Source organism: Punica granatum, chromosome 2 (genome assembly GCF_007655135.1).
Source record: "Punica granatum isolate Tunisia-2019 chromosome 2, ASM765513v2, whole genome shotgun sequence".
NCBI classification, from domain to species: Eukaryota; Viridiplantae; Streptophyta; class Magnoliopsida; order Myrtales; family Lythraceae; genus Punica; species Punica granatum.
In genome coordinates, this window is record NC_045128.1 from 33,508,754 (window position 1) to 33,529,750 (window position 20,997).

The following is a 20,997-nucleotide window of genomic DNA, read 5'->3' on the forward strand; positions in this document are numbered from 1 at the left end:
AAATATTAGTTGCAACATTATTAGTGGATTAATATTAAGTCAATGTTATTGAAAATTATTGTTTTAAATTCAAATTAATCATTGTTTTTATTAATAAGATTTATTTTGTTAAAAATGTGAGTAAATCTCATAAAAATGATAATAGAAATGCAAAAAAATGAACCGTGCAACGCACGGAGTAGACGACTAGTTTATTGTAAAAAGTATTCAATTTTACAAATGTGAGATATTTTTAAATAGTATTTTAATTTTAAAAATTTAAAATTATTTTTTTCCTATTTTTTCAATTGCTCAAGAGCATTTATAGAAACGCACTCATTGCTACTCGAGTAAATTTTACTTATATAGAGAAATTTTTAAATAATCTTACCTCATAATGATATGGGAAGGAATAATTAATAAAATTACTTCAATTAATAAAATTTATCACAATTAATCGAGTGATTAACATTTATTATTTAGTTTTTTACATTTTAATTAGTACTTTTTCACACCACATGACGAGGTAGGATTACTTAATAATCTTTCACTTATATAAGATAGATTTGACTCATTAAATGATGGCTTTTAGTTGAAGGTTGGTCAACTCTTTTAAATTATCCTTGCAAATGAGGTCAACTCTTTTACATTATGCATGCCTTATAGTTATTCTTTAATAAAATATCATTAAATTTCACGGAAACAAAAATCATAGTTATTTCCCCCTCAAAAGATGACAAAAAAGCTTCTGATTTAAACAACCTATCACAATATGCTAGCTAGCTGCGAAAGAGATAAGCAGAACACTAACACAAAGCAAAATAATAAGATGGATAATTAATTAATTTGTCAGCCGGCGTAGCCATAAAAAAAAGAAAAAAGACCATGACCCGACAAAATTTATTGAATAAGTAATTTTCGTCAATTTATCAAAATAAATTCCAAAAATCTTTGCTGCTCAATTTGATGGCAGATCTCCATTTTCTATGATATCTTGTAAAAGCACTGACTTTATATATATATATATATATATATATTCCTGTAGGAACTGTCTCAATAATTTCTTCAACACGGATTGTGTGCAGCGCGTCTCACGGGATTGCTCCGTAGAAATGCATCAGATCATTGCCACGTGTACTTTGACTTCAAAGTTTCAAAAAGTTGACCTATCGGTTTTTGCTCACTCGCAGCAATTCTGAGCAAATGCTTCAATTAGTTCAGAGTAACATATTAGTCCTAATTACATTTTCGATATTCTGGTCCTTTCCGTAAGTCGCCATTATCATGTAATATTCCATGTAAAATATTTTTATCATTAAAATACGAATTACAATGAGGTTAATCATTCAAAAAAAAAAGGACCAGTAAAATTGTTCCTAATCATATATTCTAAAATGCAAAAAACGTTGCTGTCCAACTCTGGGACATCACAATGGCACTAGACCCGCTTATGTGAGCTTGTTAGGTCGATTGAAAGGTGCTCACTCGATTCCTCTAATTATATATATTAATCACGATGATACATGACCTGACTAAATTAATAGAAATCTACTATGTTAAACGAATTTAATATCATGTCACTTTTCTATGGAAAACGAGAAATGGTAGAATTTCAAACAAATTTACGCATCAGCCACGGCAGTTCTTGTATAATTTACTCCATATATATTTCATCTTCCTATTAGTAGTTAACAATTTTGGAGAAAAGAGAATTTTGTATTCTCATTCACACACTATCACAGTACAACCATTTCCTATATAAATTATCTTGAGGCTAAGTTGGAAATATAATCTACGGCTAGCTAATTGCAATAAATGAGAAAAGATACAAGGAAAGTACAAGAGAATAAAGACACAATATTGATTGCCAATATATCCGGGATTGACTTCCTTAATACTCCCCCTCAAGTTGGAGTGTGAAGATCATGAACGCCCAACTTGGCAAGAAGAAACCGGAAAGGTTCTTTCCCAAGTGCCTTGGTGAAGATATCAGCTAGTTGTAAGCGAGTCGACCCATGAAAGGCAAGAATGGTTTTCGACCTTATATGCTCTCGGATAAAATGACAGTCGATTTCAATATGTTTTGTTCTCTCGTGGAAAACCGGGTTTGCAGCAATGTGGAGAGCAGCCTGACTATCACATAATAATTGAACTGGCTCGGGATGATCAATCTTAAAGGACCGAAGCAAGCTTTTCAACCATAATATCTCACTTGTTGCACTTGCCATGGAACGATATTATGCTTCAGCAGATGATCTGGAAACTGTGGTTTGTTTCTTGGTTTTCCATGAAATTGGACAGCCCCCGAGAGTGATGAAGTACCCGGTTAGAGAACGACGAGTCATCGGGCAGCTAGCCCAATCCGAGTCGTAGTAGGCTTGTAATTGAAGAGATGAAGGCTGTAGAAGTATTCCTTGACCTGGTGTTCCTTTGAGATACCGAAGTAACCGCATAGCCGCATCCCAATGGGGTTGTCTCAGATCTTGCATAAATTGAGATAAAATATGGACCGGATAACTCAACTCCGGTCGTGTGATAGTTAAATATATAAGACGTCCTATGAGGCATCGATATTGTCCAGGATTTGAAATTCGCGATCCCACGTCAGAAGATAAACGAAGTTGTTGTTCCATGGGAAGCATAGCAGGTTTTGCTCCAAGCATGCCGGTTTGAGTCAAGATATCCAATGTATATTTGCGCTGGCAAAGAAACATCGCTCCTCCTTTACGTGCTATCTCAATGCCGAGAAAGAACTTGAGATAGCCGAGGTCCTTGATGCGAAAATGAAAATTAAGATAGTCCTTGAGCGCTGTACAACGAGCCGGGTTGTTGCCTGTCAAAATAAGATCATCGACATAGACAAGAATAACAAGAAAGTCGTTGCCTTTAGACCATGTAAATAATGAATGGTCTGCTGCAGATTGCTCAAATCCGAACTCAAGCAAAGCTGAAGTGAACTTTGAAAACCAATTTCGCGAGGCTTGTTTCAAACCATAGAGAGACTTCCAAAGACGGCACACCTTGCTCTGATCATTTGAAGCAAAACCGGGGGGCATCTTCATGTAAACTCCTTCTTGGAGATCCCCGTGGAGGAATGCATTGTTGACATCAAGCTGATGAAGATCCCAGCCTCGAAATAAGGCTATCGTTAGTAGGCATCGAACTGTAACGAGCTTTGCTACAGGGGCAAACGTCTCATTGTAATCGATGCCCTCAACTTGCGTAAACCCTTTAGCAACAAGTCTGGCTTTGAATCGCTCCACGCTTCCATCAACTTTATGCTTAACCTTAAACACCCATTTACACCCTATCGGTTGTTTCCCTAATGGCAATGTCTCCACAGTCCACGTATTATTATTCTCTAATGCACATATTTCTTCAAGCATGGCTGCCTTCCGTCGTGGATCCTGTATAGCCTGCTTATATGTGCTAGGCTCAACCTCAGAGTCCAATAATGCCACAAATGCTTTATGTGAATTTGAAAAACGATCATAAGAAAGATGATGCTTGATATTAAAGGCCATACCAGAGTGAGGAGAAGGAGCAGCTTCCTAGGGGGTGGGGGTGTGTGGCACTCGAGCATGGCATATATAGTCTTTTAGGTGAGATGGAAGATGAGTAGCCCTTCCAAATTGCCTCAGTATTTGTCCTCTAATGTTGCTTTCTGGTGAACCTTCTTCCACTACCTGTTGTACACCAATTTCATCATCACTGGACTGCGTGTGGTCTCCCGGACTGCTTCCTGTTGGACTAGAAGCTGTGCTTGTACTGCTATCACTCCCCCTTTCGTTGGATGTCGCTTGCTGTTCTTCATTATAACTATCATGAGGTCCAGTTGTAGCTTGAAAGTGAACATACTCCCCTTGATCTGCAGTTATAGGGGCTGATCCTTCTGCATTTTCCACTCTTTCCGTGACTTTTTTATCAAAAGGAAAGACATCCTCATAGAATACTACATCTCGGGAAACAAACACTTCTTTTGTGGAGAGATCATAGACCTTCCAGCCCTTCTTCCCATAAGGATATCCAAGAAACATGCACTTTCTCGATCGATCCGTAAACTTATCCTTACTTTTGGTTTATACAATGCATAGCATAAACATCCAAAAACACGCAAATGTCCGATACCAGGATGCTGGCCAAACAACATCTCATAAGGACTTCTTCCTCTCAACACCGGTGTAGGTGTATAGTTAATTAAGTAACTTGCAGTTAGCACGCATTCTCCCCAGAATTCAATCGGGAGTTGAGCTTGAAATCGCAATGCTCTTGCGACATTCAATACATGTCGATGTTTTCGCTCTACCCTGCCATTCTGTTGTGGTGTTTCAACACATGTGGTCCGATGAAAGATACCATTATCTGCATAAAAGGTTCGCATAGCTCTAGAAAGAAACTCGGACCCATTATCCGTTCTTATTGCCTTAATTGATCTGTTAAATTGTGTTCCTACCATTCCATGGAATTCAAATAACTTCCGCTGTGTTTCAGTCTTTTCTCTCATCAAAAACACCCATGTAGCTCTACTATAATCATCAACAATCGTTAAGAAAAAGTGTGCTCCCGATAGTGAAAGGGTATGATACGGTCCCCATATATCGCAATGAATCAGATCAAAGGCTTGCATAGCTTTATTTGAACTAGAAGGAAACACAGCTCGAGTTTGCTTGGCTCTGAAACAAATATCACAGGCCTTATTAGCATTACTAGGTAGCCTTATTTCGGGGATAAAAGACATTGCCTTCCGTGACGGGTGTCCCAAACGCTTGTGCCATTTCTTGAAAGTTTGCTCTTCAAAAGATGCCAGAGCTGAGTGAGTCGCCACACACCCGAAACAGTAGAGTCCCCCAAGTTGCTTAGCCACTCCAATCACCTTCCTCGTGGTTTGGTTCTGCACCATACAAACGTCAGAGCAAAATGTGACTATACAGTTCATGTCCTTAACCAAACGTCCAACAGAGATAAGATTGCAAGTGAACTCAGGTATATAGAGCACATCCTTCAACAGAAAACTAGGTCCCAATTGGACTGTTCCAATTCTTCTAGCATGAATAGACCTCCCATCAGCTACCCATATTGGGTGAGGCTTTTCAATCGGTAATGAATCAATCATATAACTCATATTTCCAGTGATATGTTGTGTTGCACCTGTATCAAGTATCCAGTTCGAGCCTTCTACAGCCAAGTTAAAAGACATACCATAAACCTGTTCAAGTTGGTTCTTGTTTTGTCCTAACATGGCCAACAGTTGCTGGACTTGTTGGACTTGTTCCTCACCAAGTGTGGCAGCTGCTCCCCCTTTCCACGTACTTACATGAGGATTGTCATTGGCCAAGTAACCTGCAGACCGAGTTCCCTCTCTTTGTTGTCCTTCTGTCTTTGTCAGCTTCTAGTCTTCTTGTCTTCTTCCTTGATAATTTGTGTCTTTCCTACCAACATTGTTCCTCCTTTCTCCCTTATCAGCAGGATAACCATTTCGTCGATAGCAATCTGCTCTCTCATATCCATTCTTCTTACAGTAACTGCAGAACATTAACCGATAGTACTCAGCTCGCTCATGGCCACTTTTCCCACAATGGCTGCAACTCTTCTTTCCTAGTCGATCACTGCCCATTGCTGCAAGGGTAGTACCTTCCAGGTTAATATCTCGACTCCTTGTGGCCATCTTTTGGCTTTCTTCTAAAATTAACATATTATAAACCTTTCCCATGGAAGGTAAAGTATCATACGTCAGGATTTGAGATCGTACTATCCCAAACACTTCTGCATTTAGTCCCATTAGGAACTGGTGGATCTTTTCTTCTTCTTTTTGCTTCACAAATTCAGTTACTGCATTGCACGTGCACTTTGGGATTGGCGAGTAATCGTCTAATTCATCCCATAAGCCTTTCAAAGTTGTGTAGTATCTCCCAACTGTGAGTCCATCTTGCCTCAATATACTCAACTCAGCCTTAATCTGCTGAATTCTTGTTGCATTCCCTTGTGAAAAACGTTGCTTCAGATCATCCCAGAGTGCCTTAGCCTCACTTGCATAAGCAACACTGGCGTGTAGACTCATATCTAATGAGTTAAAAATCCATGCAATTACTGTGGCATTGCAGATCTTTCATGCTCCAAAATCCTCTGCTGTCTCTGCTGGTTTCTGCAGAGTTCCATCAATAAAACCAAGTTTGTTCTTGGCTTGTAAGGCGTTCAACATGGCCCTTGACCAGGTCGAATAATTTGTGCCCGTGAGTTTGCAGGTCACGAGTACAGCTCCCGTGCCATCTGCTGTGCTAAGGAAAAAAGGCGAGGTGATGTCAACCATCTTCCCTTTGCTGCTGCTCATTCTTACGCTCTCTCTTACAAGTCTCAGAAATCCTTTTGCTCTGATACCATAACAATTTTGGAGAAAAGAGAATTTTGTATTCTCAGTCACACACTATCACAGTACAGCCATTTCCTATATAAATTATCTTGAGGCTAAGTTGGAAATATAATCTATGGCTAGCTAATTGCAATAAATGAGAAAAGATACAAGGAAAGTACAAGAGAATAAAGACACAATATTGATTGCCAATATATCCAGAATTGACTTCCTTAATAGTAGTGCCCACATATCAACCACCTCGTTCCAAGGGATTGGATCAATTGGTCACAATTGCTTGTGGTGGACTTGATCACATACAACAATAGCTTTCTAGACCTGGAGTAATGATTACACAGAAGCAAACACAAAGGTTGAAGAAAAATAAGAAAAAATAAATAAATAAGAGAAAAAGAAATTACGACTCTCCCTCCCTCCAGGCGGTTCCCACTATATATATGGATGACAGCGGGTGCATATTGATCATCAGTTTCTTCGAGGTGGGCGAGTATATACAATATCCAACTCTTGATCGATCATCTCTTCACCGGAATATTCTTCCATGGGAGAGGTCGCCGAGAAGGCAGAGCCAACAACGAGGCCGCAACAGCTGCACTTTGTACTCGTGCACGGGATCGGTGGAGGAGCATGGTGCTGGTACAAGATTAGGACTCTCATGGAGAACTCCAGCTACCGGGTATCTTGCATCGACCTCAAGAGCGCGGGGATCGACTCATCAGACTCTAACTCGATTCACTCATTCAACGAATACAACAAGCCTCTAATAGACTTCATGTCTTCCCTTCCCGAAACCGAACAGGTAATTATTCAATCTCTCAGATCCATAATCACCTTACTGGCCTGATTATTTTGATTGGTAATATAAGACCTACAAAAAGCTAGTTCACCTTCATCAAATGATCTTATTAGGTCCATCGTCTGTAATATCAGATTGATCTAATTCGAGAAAATGAGAGTTTCGACATAAATGTGATATACTTCTCAATAATCCATGCATCTATTGAAACAAAAAAATTAGTAATAATCTCATGAAGTATCTTTTATCTAATTAATGCATGTATTTGATGAGAGTTATTGATGATATTGTTATCCATATCTCCGTATAAACTTTTTGTCAGGTGATACTGGTAGGGCACAGTGCAGGAGGGCTGAGCCTGACTCAAGCCACCGGCAAATTTGCTCGGAAAATCAGAGTGGCAGTTTACGTGGCGGGGACGATGCTGCGAGCCGGATTTCATACAGAACAAGACGTGAAAGATGTAAATACGTCTCTTAACTCATCTCGATCATTCAGTTCCGTTAATTGTCTCCGTCTAAATTGATCAGTACTTTGATCCCCATATCTATCTTTCGTTTTCACTATTGGAATTTTCAAAATAGAAAAATTATAAATATATAGAAATTTCGCCGTTAGAAGCAAAATGGGTGCCAACTGTATATCATCACAAGAAAATGGGATTGCCGTGGACTTCATTATCCTCAAGATGATTTAGATATATATATTTATATATACGCTATATTTCTGTTTATATATATATATATAATATATATATTTGTATAAAATCATATAAAATTAAGAGGCCAGATATGTTTGACGTTGGAGAGAGGGCAGTAGAAGAATCCAATAAGTGATGAACCTGTAGGAAATTTGTCTTCTTGTATTTTAATTCATCTGGCAGGGAAGTTCGTACCAGATAAATGCATGGTCAGCTTCAATGTACGTGTCGAGATAGGTTTACTCATTGACGATAAAAAAAAGAAAAAAAGACGTGTTTGCGTCTCAAAACCAAAAATACATTATATGCTTTGAAGATGATGATGTTATACATCGGTCATTGAAATGCATGCATGTAATATGGTGCTTTTTTTTGTTGGTGTAAGTCTGCATACGTATGGTTTGGTTTTTACATATTTATGTAGCCATAATTATAAAGGCAAAATTGCTTGGGGACAATTGAAACTTGCGGCTGGGAGTAATAAATATTCAGGTTGGAAGTAATAATTAAGGGTGACTGACCAGAAATATTCAGTCTCTGCCCATAAAAATTGTCCAAACCCTAAATTGGCTCCATTCACAAGGTGGCTTTCAACCTTTATTGCCTAGATCGTCATCCATGTGATGGGTCTAATTATGGGACAATGATAACTTCAATATAGGAACAATGAAAACTTCAATATAACATGGAACTGGAAATTAATCAAACCGATCGTATCATTAGGAACAGGAAGATATGTATATGTACATATATATTTAAATGTTCGTCGTTGTGGTGGTAGGAAATTAGGGAATATAAATGGTCACTTGTTCAATCAATTTTTGTAATTGAGCAAAATTTTGTCGTCATGTACGCATTGGTTTGTCGTCAATTTATTAGTAAATGTCATTGTCAATTTAGATGATGGGGTCGGCTGACGGTTCACAATTGTTGCTTCCCTTCCCCACAAGTTTTTTCGTGTTGGACATAATGGCCCATACATTTCTTCATCAAGAATATTTTACTATCTTATCTTTCCGAATCTAAATATTTATATATATATATATATAATTCATTTGTATGACTCTCGTATCGATCTCAAATATATTATGTATTTTAGGCATCTTATTATTTCAAAGTTCGAGTATATCATGATAATCCAACGAACCAAAAATTAGAACAACCGTCTTGTTAAAACTTTCAGATTTTTTGGACAAAGTACTCTGTACAGTTTCGTGCTGAAAATGTGCATATCTTCCTTTCTCGGTTGTAGGGAGTGCCTGATCTGTCGGAATTCGGGGACGTTAACGAATTCCAGTTCGGGCTAGGGCTTGACAAACCCCCAACAAGTATGATTGTGAAGAAAGAATTCCAGCGCAAGATCATATACCAAATGAGCCCCCTAGAGGTAAAATTGAAGCACAATAATTTTTCTATTTGCTGTACAGTGTATATTTTTTGTTCAATTTACTTGTCATAACCATAAAAAGAAAACTCCGAGGTCAAAAACCATCAAAATTCAATTACAATATGATTTTTCTTCAATTACATGCCAAAGCATTATTATTGCCACTTTTAATTTTTCTTCCACATATATATATATATATATATATATATATTAGGACTCCACCTTAGCTGCCATGCTGTTGAAGCCCGGACCGATTCTTGCCCTTCAAACCGCCCGGTTCACCAAGGACAATGAAGACGTGGACAAGGTACCACGAGTCTATATCGGGACGATGCATGACAATGTCATTAAGCCTGAGCAGCAGGAAGCAATGATAAAGAAGTGGCCCCCTGCGGAGACTTACTTCCTCGACAGTGATCACAGCCCGTTCTTCTCGTCCACATTCTCCCTCTTCGGGTTGCTCGTGAAAATTTCAGCTTCCTTCTGATTTCTAACTTACAAGAATAAGAACTGGTTAATTTGCCATATATATACATATTTGGTAGATTAGTTGATTTGAAATTTCGTGTTCTTTCATGGGAAACATTCTTCATTATGAAATAAAAATAAATTCGATGACAAATTTACATTTTCTATGATATATATTACATATCGAGTTAAATATCAATTTCGCCCATGAGATGGACGAGTTACATCACTCGAGTCCCTCAGACGAAAACGATCTCAAGTTAGTCTCTCGTAACATAAGGTAGGTCCCTTTGCCACATCAGTTGGATGCTTTGCCACATCAAATAGGTTTTCTATTACATCTTTTTGGTCCCTCCTTCCCTACCGTCATACCATTAAGGACCCCAATGGGCTGACTATCAAAAAGGTCCTTGCATTTTATTTTGCTATTTTCTCTTTGTTTTTAGTATTTCTCAAATTCAAGATTATTTCTTGACATCAATCTAGTCCTTATAGCCCAAGATTTGTATGCATTTACACATCCTAAACCCCAAGATCGCAACCCCCAGCTCCCTCTCAACTCCTTTGCTCTTTTTCCTCACTGACTGGTACCAAATCGAAAATCGAAGCTCTCCCTTCCCTCCTTCTTCCTTCTGTTTAGGTAATCGACAAGCATGAAGGTGCAATATGCTATGGGAGATCGTTTAAAGAAGAGGTCCGATGTGGAATTGAGTCACAGTAGCTGCGTATCCATGGGAGATCGAGCAAATCATTCACAGTGGTTTTGTGGCTATGGGAGGAAGGCTCTCTTACTAACTTCGAGGACCCGTAGAAACCATGGCAGGCAATTTCTGATGTGTCCTTTCTTTCAGGTATATTTGAGGACCATGTTATTTGAATGTTTGTTTATTGACATGTTATGGTGATGCATTTTCTTTCTTCAATTTCATGATGGTGATGGTGAAGAACAAAGCAGTAAACTGTGGATACTTCCAATGGTTGGATGAGGTATGTGAAGTGGTTGTTGATGCTGATTCAGGGTGCATGGAGGCTGCACAAACTGAAGTTGATGAAGTTGTAATTCGAAAGCTAAAGAGAAAGGTTATCAAGTATGAATACAGAATGAAGAAGCTCAAAATTGTTTGCATAATATCGGTGTTCTTGTTAGTATTGATTTTTATTGGATTTGCTTTTAGAAACTAGTGTATGAGGATAGTTCAAAGTAGTGTATGAGGGTATTTGGTATGTAACGTAACTCATATTTTCCTGTTAATGAAATGGCATAAATGTGAGTACAGACATCTCTTTCTTCGGTACATCTTTGACAATTTATTTAACAATTCCAAAATGAGTAGACACAAGGGACTGGACAACTTCCAGGAGCAAACTAACATCCTTACAATAAATAACCATCCAACAGATATTGTCTTGCACAAAATGAATCAAAAATCATTACTATAACAAAATAATTCCACTTCTTGGCCAAATACTCCATATAAGGACACCATATCATTCATCTTGTAAACTCAAAAAGTCATAGAATTTACAAAATGATCAACCAAAATCCATCTTTCTGCCATTCACTTCTATGACAACCTCCACAAAAAGCAAGTCAACTTAATTCGGAAAACAAAAATAGCAATTTTCAAAGATCCTATGCAGCAGGAGGCATTGGTGCTCTTGGATCCATGTAGGCTGCAAACCTCTTAGTAGTTCCAACACTAGCACCTTGGATGGTTTTCACCGGCAAGAGAGCTTTGGAAGGGGGCCTCATTGGTCCTTATGCGATAGGAGCTATAGGAAGGCGCCTCATTGCAGGTGGAGCAGCTCTAGGAAAGGGACTCATTGCATGTGGAGTATTTGTGGGAGAGGCCTCACTGTATGTCTCATTGAAGGGGGCCTGAATACACGTCTACCTGGAGGATTGAGTTGTAATCCTGCAAGCACATCAGCCAAGGGAGACCATTGCCAAGGCACGCAAGAAGCAATATGACATTATGATCATTCATCATAACTCACTCACTATATCAACATAAATAAATATACTTGTGTGGTCCTATGCTCACTTTGAGAGGGTTGTGATAACTAGGGAGGCCCAAAATTTTTTGAGATTTCCACTTCTTAAGCTTCCACTTGTTTTTCCTCATGAAGTTGCTACTATTGCTTCTATAGATCCTCTTGAATTGGTATATTAGCTGCCTCATTCCCTTGCATATTAGGTGCCTCTGGTACCCCACAAGCAGCTGATGAAAAAGCTAAGTTTTTCCCTACAACTTCCTTTCTTGTGTCCGACATGTTTGCACCTTGAGCACCTTTGGAGGCCAAGCTTCCTTTTCATCCTACAAGGAGCAGAGCTTTCCTCCGATGCTTTCTTTCTCTTTGTTTTTTGTTTGCTTGGTTGTTTTCTTTTCCTAGTGGGAGGCTAAATAGGGTCTTGTCCAGTTCTCTCCCAAAATGCATCGCCAGCCACAGACTCGATGTAATGAGAGTATATCAACTGGCTAGTCTCTTGCTTAAGCCAATGACTAACATGGCCTTCAGGATTTTGACCGTCATGTTTCATGCAAGCAATGGCATGAATATGAGGAATGCCAGACAGGTCCCAAGATCTACAAGAGCATGTCCTCTCAACTAGGTCAACAACACATTTAGAATGTGGAGGGCAAGTTACCTCAAACCTTGCCATGTCAAGATCCCTTGACCAATGTGGAGTCCATAACATTGACTTCTCTTTCAGTTTGTCCAACTTAGATTGGACTACTGGTAGATAGAACCTGAATACTTGGCAAACATGGTCTTGCTCTTCACCATCTTCTTCGTAATATACATCCTCACACATTCAACCAAAGTGATTATTGGCTTACATCTATACTTCAGAAATTGCAGCATTGAGCTGCTCACACATATTGGATGCGAGGGCCTGGTTCTTAGTGTCAGTGTCGAATGTTGACCTAGTCCACTTGTCCTCAGGAATTTTCCCCAACTATGTTGCAGTAATCCTTTCAATGACCTTCATGGATTCTTTAAAATGTTATTTTGTGGCGGATTTAGCACATTCCCAAATGCCCTCTTGAAGTCTCTTCCTTTAAAATTCTTGGTGAAGTTAGCCCAAATATTACTAGCACAAAATCTATGTGGTGCACCAGGACAGAGTACTTGTAAGGCACCTTAATCCCTGCAATTTAAATGATGGGATATTATTATTCACTAGAAAGACCATTTAATATAAATAAACATAATAGAAGAATGTTACATTTTGCATGTCAGAGATGAAAGTGTAATGCTTCTCCCTTGGATCCCTTAAGTCATTGACTAGCAGCACCAAAAACCAAGTCCAATTATCTTTGTTCTCTGTATCCATAATTGCAAATGCCAAAAGAAAGGCTTGTTCTCATCCTGGCTCACAGCAGGTAGCAACTAGCCTCCATAGTACCCCTTGAGGAAGTATCCATCCAATCCAAACAGGGGTCTATAGCCTGCCATAAACCCTGCTTTGCAAGCCTGCAAACATATGTACATCCTTTTGAACTTGTGTGTGTAGGGTGTGCATTGCAAGCCTATAGTTGAGCCTGGATTTCTCTTTAACATCTCATCATCTTAATCACACAACTTGGCATATTACTCCTTCTCTTCCCCTTCATAAAGCTCACAAGCCAATTTCAAAGCTCTCCACACCATAGCATCATGCATCTGAACTTTATACTTATGGATCATATGGTCATATGCTCTGCTCATTTAAGTCTAGTTGGACCCTGATAATAGGCACCAACTTCTCTGGTATCCACTGCCTTGTTGCCAACTTGTTGGTCATCCTTCTAGCACATGTATGGTTAGAGGTAAATGTCTTTACCATCAACACTCCTAGGGCCTTGTTTTAAAAGCAAAGTATGGCCTAAAGACACCCATCCTAGTTGTCCTCATTGTTCATCTTGTCCTTATTTCTCTTAACACATACAGCCCTCACCATATTGCTATCATTCTTTACAAAGTCTACTTCCTTGCCAATAGAGATATTCAAATCGCTCACTGCAATCTTGAACATATCAAAATTGGGAAGTTCCATTCCTACAGTGATGACAACACTCATGTCATCTTCATGGTTAAATGATGGGCTGCTGCCTTCATCATCTGAGTCCTCATCTTTGATTGACTTCAACTCTTCTATTTTATGGCCATCTTCGAACTCTTCAAAGGCTTCTTGTGATGCATTTCTTGCAACAGGACCTGTGGAAGGTCTTGCTTAACTTCTTGGCAGTAAAAGTAGTAGCTCTGGCAAGACCAACTACATTCCCTCCTTCATGATCATCATTCATATGTCTAGCAAATAAGTTCTCCCTTGCACGGCAGTAATCTCCTTAAAACTCCTTTTTGTCTTATATCCAAGTCGAGAGGTTCCTATAAACCTTGGTCGAGAGCTTCCTGGAAATAGTGTTCTCACAATGCATTTCTTCTTCAATCTCTTACCATACTGTGCAGCTACTTGTTGTCCTTCACCTACTTATTCTCCTTCATCTCCTTCACCTTCTTCACATCCTTTACCCTTATGAAGCTCCTCATGAAACTGATCATTAAACTCCTCAAGACCAGGGTCAGTGGATGCTAAGAGCTCCACATTATCATCCTCTACATCCCATTCCTTTGCATCAAGACCTAACTTGTATGCGCTTTCTTTTGCAGTGTCATCCTCTGAAGTGTTTGTGCTTCTCCTACTGTCATTTTCCTCGATTGGTTGCTCATATTCCACAATAGCATGCTCTTCATGAGCAGCTTCTTCTTGCATTGCCATAAGCTGTCTAACCTCCTCTGCATTAGCTTCCTCTGGCAGATCTACTTGCAGATATTTAAAGTACAAATGCACCTCTCTCTTAGGCTTATTCACTCCACTCAAAATATTCACTAACATTCTTGCATCATCATCGTCATCATCTAGAGGTTCTAGGGCTGCCTCAAAATCAGTAAAGATGAGATTTTTTAAGAGGACCCATTTGATGAGGCAAAGGACCTAACTGATGTTATAAGGGACTAACTTGATACCGTTTTCGTCTAAAGGGATTCAAGTGATGTAACTCGTCCATCCCAGGGACTAAATTGATATTTTACTCATTATATATCTTGTGAAAGAGCTGGCCTTCTTAGTAATTTATGTCAACGCAGATTCGGATGCACCGAGTATCACTGAGTACTCCGTGGAAATGCTTTAGTTCATTAACACATGTACTTTGACTTCAAGCTGTTGACCTATCATTCTTAATTGTAGCTCATTGCGATTTCAAAGCAAACACTTAATTTGGAATTCCCATATAATCGAAAAAAACACTTCTACACAAAAAAAAAAACTTGACTTTTATTTATTGCAACTGGCTTCGGCTCGTTTTTTATTTTATTTTAAAAAAAGTTCCACCTTTAATCAAATTCCTTCAGTATATTCATTGGTCCTCCTCACATTTTTGATATTCTGATCCATTCCATATTTCATTGGAATATATACCTTCATCTAGCTAATGAGGTCAACTCTTTTAATTGATGCATGGCTTATACTTATTTTTGGAAACTTCTATAAATTGGACTATTAATTAGTATTAGTTCGATAAGTTAGCTTGTCACGCCGAACTTCCGCAGAAAATCTTATATAGCAGAATTATATATTTCACCCCCTTTAGGAGGAGAATCTATGTACGATATATATGAATTAATATAGATTCTTGTCTAGATCTACATGTAATCATTATACAACACTAAATAGCCTTAGATTGTTTAGGCTTAATTTGTGATTGAAAAACATTTCGTGTTTTCACCAATAAAAAGTCATTTAAGGTTTACTATGGAGAGTAAAGCCACCTATACTTCACTCGCTCATGAAATTTTTCTTTTTGTAATTCTCTTTTGGTTAAAATGAAATGCTCTCTCACTATGCGATTAACCGTCTTCTCTTACTATCGTTTTTCCCCAACAAATGTTGACCGCTCTCTGTTGTGATTGTCCCCCTCTCATTCTCTCTATATATAGAGCTATGCATGGGATGCTCTTGCCAACCTGCCCAGGGAGTGATTCCAGAATTAAGTATAAAGGGGGTAAAATTGAAGAAAATTATTTTAAGACATATGTTATATTTACATATATATTTGCTGACTCATTATGAGTCATTAATCTTATAATGACATGTCAATTACTTTTATCCGCACAAAACTTGTAACGCAATTAGTTATTTTGAATAGGATTTACTCTTATTATAATATATTTAAGATCGATAACATTTTATGTGGAAACATATTTATATATATGTATTTACATATCTAACTTAAAATACAGACACTTAAAGTCGCATATACATAAATAGATTGGACACTTTTTTATCCTTAATTACATTTATTCACATAACACTGATAAAATAATTAGATATTTTAAATAGAATTAACTCTTATTATAACTTTAAAATCGATAATGTTTTATGCAAATACATATTTACATATACGAAGAGAGGAGTTTATAATTTAGGTAATGGATCAAATCACAATGAGTCCGTAATATTCTTCCATGGAAGAGGTTGTTCAGAAGGCAGAGCCAACGACCAGGCCGCAATAGCCGCACTTCGTACTCGTTCACGGGTTCAGTGGAGGAGCATGGTGCTCGGACAAAATTAGGACCCTCATGGAGAATTCCCTCACCTTACGAAAAATAAGCACCTTACCCTCTTTCAATCGCTCTACCCCGAAGATGGAGACAGTTCCAGGCAAGAGCATCCCATGCATAGCTATATATATAGAGAGAATGAGAGGGAGGCAATCACAACGGGGAGCGATCAACATTTGTAAGGATTATAAAAGTGTACAATCTATTTATGTATATGTGACTTTCGGATAATAAACCTTAAATCCATATTAATGTAATGATTTGAAACATGCAGACGAATGAACCAAGCTGGGATGTGCCGACCGGTCGGAGAGATGGGTGGGTTTCTCAGGCCTTTGACACATTGAATCTACCGGACCGTTCGACTTCGTGGACGTGCAGAAGAAGAAGTTCGCCAATTTCGGGTTGAGCACTCAAGATCTTGTTATTCTTGTCGTAAAGTATAGTTCAGAGACTCTGCTTGATTTCCCTAGCAAATTAACACGTGAAAGAGAATGAAATATATATATATATATATATATATATATATCAAACTATGGCAGGGACGAGGCTATGTCCCCTCCTCCCGAGATCTTTGACAAAAATCATAACTCTACTTGTAATTGATGCATTTGTTATTAATGCCCCCACAACTATAAAGGAATGCCCCCTACCCTGTTTATATTTGAAAATTTCTCTAATTTTGCCCCTCAATATACATAACTATCCACTTATTATTCTCTTTCCATTCTTTTGTATTTGGTAAATTTGGGAGCTCTTTCCTTTTCGTGTAGGTTAAAAGAGAAGAGTGATTATTCTCACTATTTTAGGTACATTAGAAGATTTCAAAATTATCGTTTAATAGATTCAATGAGTTTTCTATCTCTCCCTTTTCCTTTCTTCTTTTTTTGTTTTCCTCTGGCATTGTAACAATAACGAATATTTATTTAAAAAATAAAATTACTTTGTTTTTTTTCTTTTATCTTTGCAAGGGGGATTTTGTTAAAAAATTTAAAGAATAAATAAAAGATAACAATAATACGAATTCCCAAGGGACAATTCCCTTAGGACTCCGTGGGAAAAAATTTCGATGAAAGTTTTTTCATGAAAACTTTTCCATGAAAATCCATAAGGAACTAACATTATTCGATGGATTTTTAACTAATTTGTCGTTTTGGAATTTCTTGTAATAATATGTCTATCAACTATTTTGCCCCTCTTGATAAATATTCCTGGCTCCATCCCTGGGCTATGGTTCCATGCAATACTTATGCATGATTCATGCAGGCTGCCACACGATCGGAACATCGGCCTGCCAGTTCTTCAGCTACAGGCTATACAACTTCACAAACACGACGGCCAGCAGAGCCAACCCGTCAATCATCCCATCCTTCCTTTCCCAGCTCCAATCGCTCTGCCCCCAAGGGGAGACAGCTCCAGGAGGGTCACCCTCGATACAGGAAGCCCCGACCGCTTCGACAGTTCGTTCTTCACAAACCTCAGAAACGGTTGCGGGATCCTTGACTCCGATCAGAAGCTCTGGACGGAACCCACCACGAGGGCGTTTTTGCAGCAGTTCTTGGCGTTCGGGGGCCCTAGTGGACTGAACTTCAACGCCGAGTTTGGTCAGGCGATGATTAAGATGAGCAATATCGGTATCGAGACTAGAGCTGACGGAGAAATAAGGAAGATATGTTCTACGATAAATAAATTTCAAATTGCTGGTTATTAGGAATAAAATTATTTCATTCACATCATTAATATGAGATTGATATATAAAATATTTTTCATTATTATTTTTACCGGCATAAAATTAATTTCCTGAAGAATTCATTCGGGGACACGTGTGAATGGCCGATTGAATCACTTTGTAAGACATGCAATAAGGACACGTGACATTGGGAAAATGAAATACACGTTCAATTTTTTTTTTAAACATGTGGTCATAGCCTCCAAAAACCATATCTCCTATTCTCATGCAAATTCACTTAGAGGGGGCAGTTTTTTCTCCCGCTTCAAGCATTCTTATCCTCGATCGTGTTCTTGAAAAATTCACAATTATCAACCCCCAATTTCCGATTGGTTTATCCTCGATCCATGTCGATCGATCGTTAATTAGGTTTTCTTCATGTAATGATTTGAAGTATGCATATGAATGGACCAAGCTGGGAAGTGCCGACTGGGGAGAGATTGGCGAGTTTCTCAGGCATCGGACACATTGAATCTACCAGGAGAGTTCGACTCCATGGACGTGCAGAAGAAGAAGTTTGCCGATTTCAGGTTGTGCACTCAAGATCTTGTTACTCTTGGTAAGTATAGTTCAAAGACTCTGGTTAATTTCCATAGCTTGAAAGAGAATGAAAAAAATCAAGCTATGTAAAAACCTAAATGTAGTCACTATGAGAAAAAAAATGAAAAAGTAATAAATAATTGAGAGAAAGTAATGATTAAGTAATGATTGTATTGTTGAATTGTGGAAAAGTAATGAATAGTTGAGAGAATTTAATATTAAAAATTAAATTGAATGGTTAAAAAAAATTTAAAAATAAAAAAAGTAATGATTGTGATGTTGTATTGAAGATAAGTATAGTTGAGTTGAGTTGGAAATTTTTTAAAAAACAAACACACGGGAGTTGAATAGGGGAAAAGATTGAAGAATAGTTTCCCGGATGAAATTTTGAAGGCTGAGGCAAGACAGGAACTGAAGCTTTTGTTGACATATGATGCCCTGTAATCTGTGTCGACCTTTACTCATAATAATATGAGCATGATTTGCTTGTACAAATGATGTTCGATTAGCATCTGAAGAATTGCCCATCTTTTAAAACCAAATGAGTTCATAATTGATGATTTGGCACATCTGATATATTAATGCAATAACCGGACACTAATATGTAACAACTCTTTTAACACACAACCCTGTTGCAGATGAAGACGATCCTCTCTATTCAGTAAGAGCATGCGACCTTCAAAATGTTCTCAGGTCTCGGAGAGCCAATCGATCAATTTTGAGCTAATATACAGAAAGATGTTTTAGGATTTAAATACAAGCTCACACTTCTGGGGGTGTAACATGCGCTATTTCTCGTCATCTGGTATGGGGTGCAACTTGTTGCATAGAAGGTAGAACATTCTGTTGAACAACTCAATAAGTTTAAGACCGGACATGAGCTACTCCAGTACGGGGACTCAGATTTCAGACCGAGATACCGTCTGCAGCGTAAAAATGTACATGTTGCAGTCAGGAGAATCGACCCGGGCACCAAATGATGACACCGCATCTCCTGCAATCTCTTTGTGCTGCAACCCCCAAAACATAAACATAGTTCGAGCGTATAGCAATGGTGAATTTACACACTAGAAATAAGACTTGCGTTATGCACCGGAAAGTAATAGCGCGAAATTTATTAACAAGTAAAAATATTCCTCATTAAGTTATGATCTTGTGTTGTAAAATCTCGATACAAATTAATTGATAGTATAATCCTTGTTGATGCTGTCGAGTCTCGTATTTGGGAAATTTAAAAGGTTCAATTTGAATAGAAAATAAATAAATAAATGCAATATGAAATAAAATGGTAGAAGTTTGAGTGTTAGGGAGGATAAGAAGAAAAAAAATGAAGAGGAAAATGGATGAGTGGGTTGGTAATTATTTGCTAAAATTATCAATTTATTCAAAATTTCGAGGTTCTAATTAGTTAAACATGATGTGACATGGACAATTTTGGAAGGCAAAAAACGAGACGAGTGGCGCCTCAGGTTTTATAATATAGTCGAGAAGAGATATATATATATATATATATATTAGATTGTAGATCCGTGCTACGCCTAGTATTTAATAATTTTTTGCCTTATTATATTAATACGTCTCTGAAAATACTATAATATACATTAGAATTTTCTAAATAAATGTAGAGCTCCTTGTAAAATTATAAATAACATTTTAAATAATTATTATGAATTAATTAATAGTAAAGCACAATATGGGGAATTCAGTGTTGTCTTTTCTTTTCTTTTTTTTTTTGTAAGGAAGGCCCATCTTAGACCTAGTAAAAAAATGAAAAGCTAATTAAATAAGTGGGTTAGGTAATTTCATTGGCGAGAAACAAGTGCGTAATCTCGTTGCTAGCGAGAGCACATGTCTCTACACTACATTTTCTTTCTCAAATGGAGTGAATACATAGGGATGAGAAAGAGAGAGAGGACCGGTAAAGGGTAAGACGCATAGAAGGGGGAGAGAAGAAGAGGGGTGGTTAAAAAATATTGAAGATTACTAATTTAATTTTAATATTCAATTCATCTCATGACATGCCTTTAGATTGTCTCGCAATGCCTTTTTTCGGTGTTAATCCTAGTATTCGGAGGTCTAATTGAGTCCTGACTAATTCAATCGAGACGGACTGGCATATTAAAGAATAAAACTCTTCCGGCGTAAATTTTATGCAGTCACAAGGATTGGAATCCATCCAAATCATCTCCTAATGCTTAGCATTGGAAATTAAAAATTATGCAAACTTCCTCTTTGCTCACCATGTTCATATAAATACCCATAAGAGATTTAGTTATTCTAGAAAGGTTTTCGCGCGATGTTGCGTCTCTAAAAAAATTTCAGTCAAGAATAATATTTTCATGTGAGAAAGGATATTAGTAATATTAGAAAGGAAAATATTAACAAATTAATATAATGTGACTTTCTAATTTTTAAACTATCT

The 20,997-nt window shown here is 37.8% G+C and overlaps 2 protein-coding genes across 2 annotated transcripts; both read left to right on the forward strand.

Moving 5' to 3' along the window:
• Positions 1-6,747: 6,747 nt before the first annotated feature.
• LOC116197208 (methylesterase 17) lies at positions 6,748-10,975 on the forward strand. Its single transcript, XM_031527261.1, has 5 exons — positions 6,748-7,145; positions 7,465-7,605; positions 9,095-9,229; positions 9,444-10,548; positions 10,643-10,975. Exons 1-4 carry the CDS (start codon positions 6,888-6,890, stop codon positions 9,714-9,716), a joined length of 807 nt encoding a protein of 268 aa, XP_031383121.1. The 5' UTR covers positions 6,748-6,887; the 3' UTR covers positions 9,717-10,548; positions 10,643-10,975.
• Positions 10,976-16,574: 5,599 nt separating this feature from the next.
• On the forward strand, positions 16,575-18,017 carry LOC116193893 (cationic peroxidase 2-like). Its single transcript, XM_031522635.1, is given in 4 exon segments — positions 16,575-16,662; positions 16,665-16,751; positions 17,573-17,707; positions 17,710-18,017. Coding segments are annotated over 4 exon segments (618 nt in total).
• Positions 18,018-20,997: the final 2,980 nt, after the last annotated feature.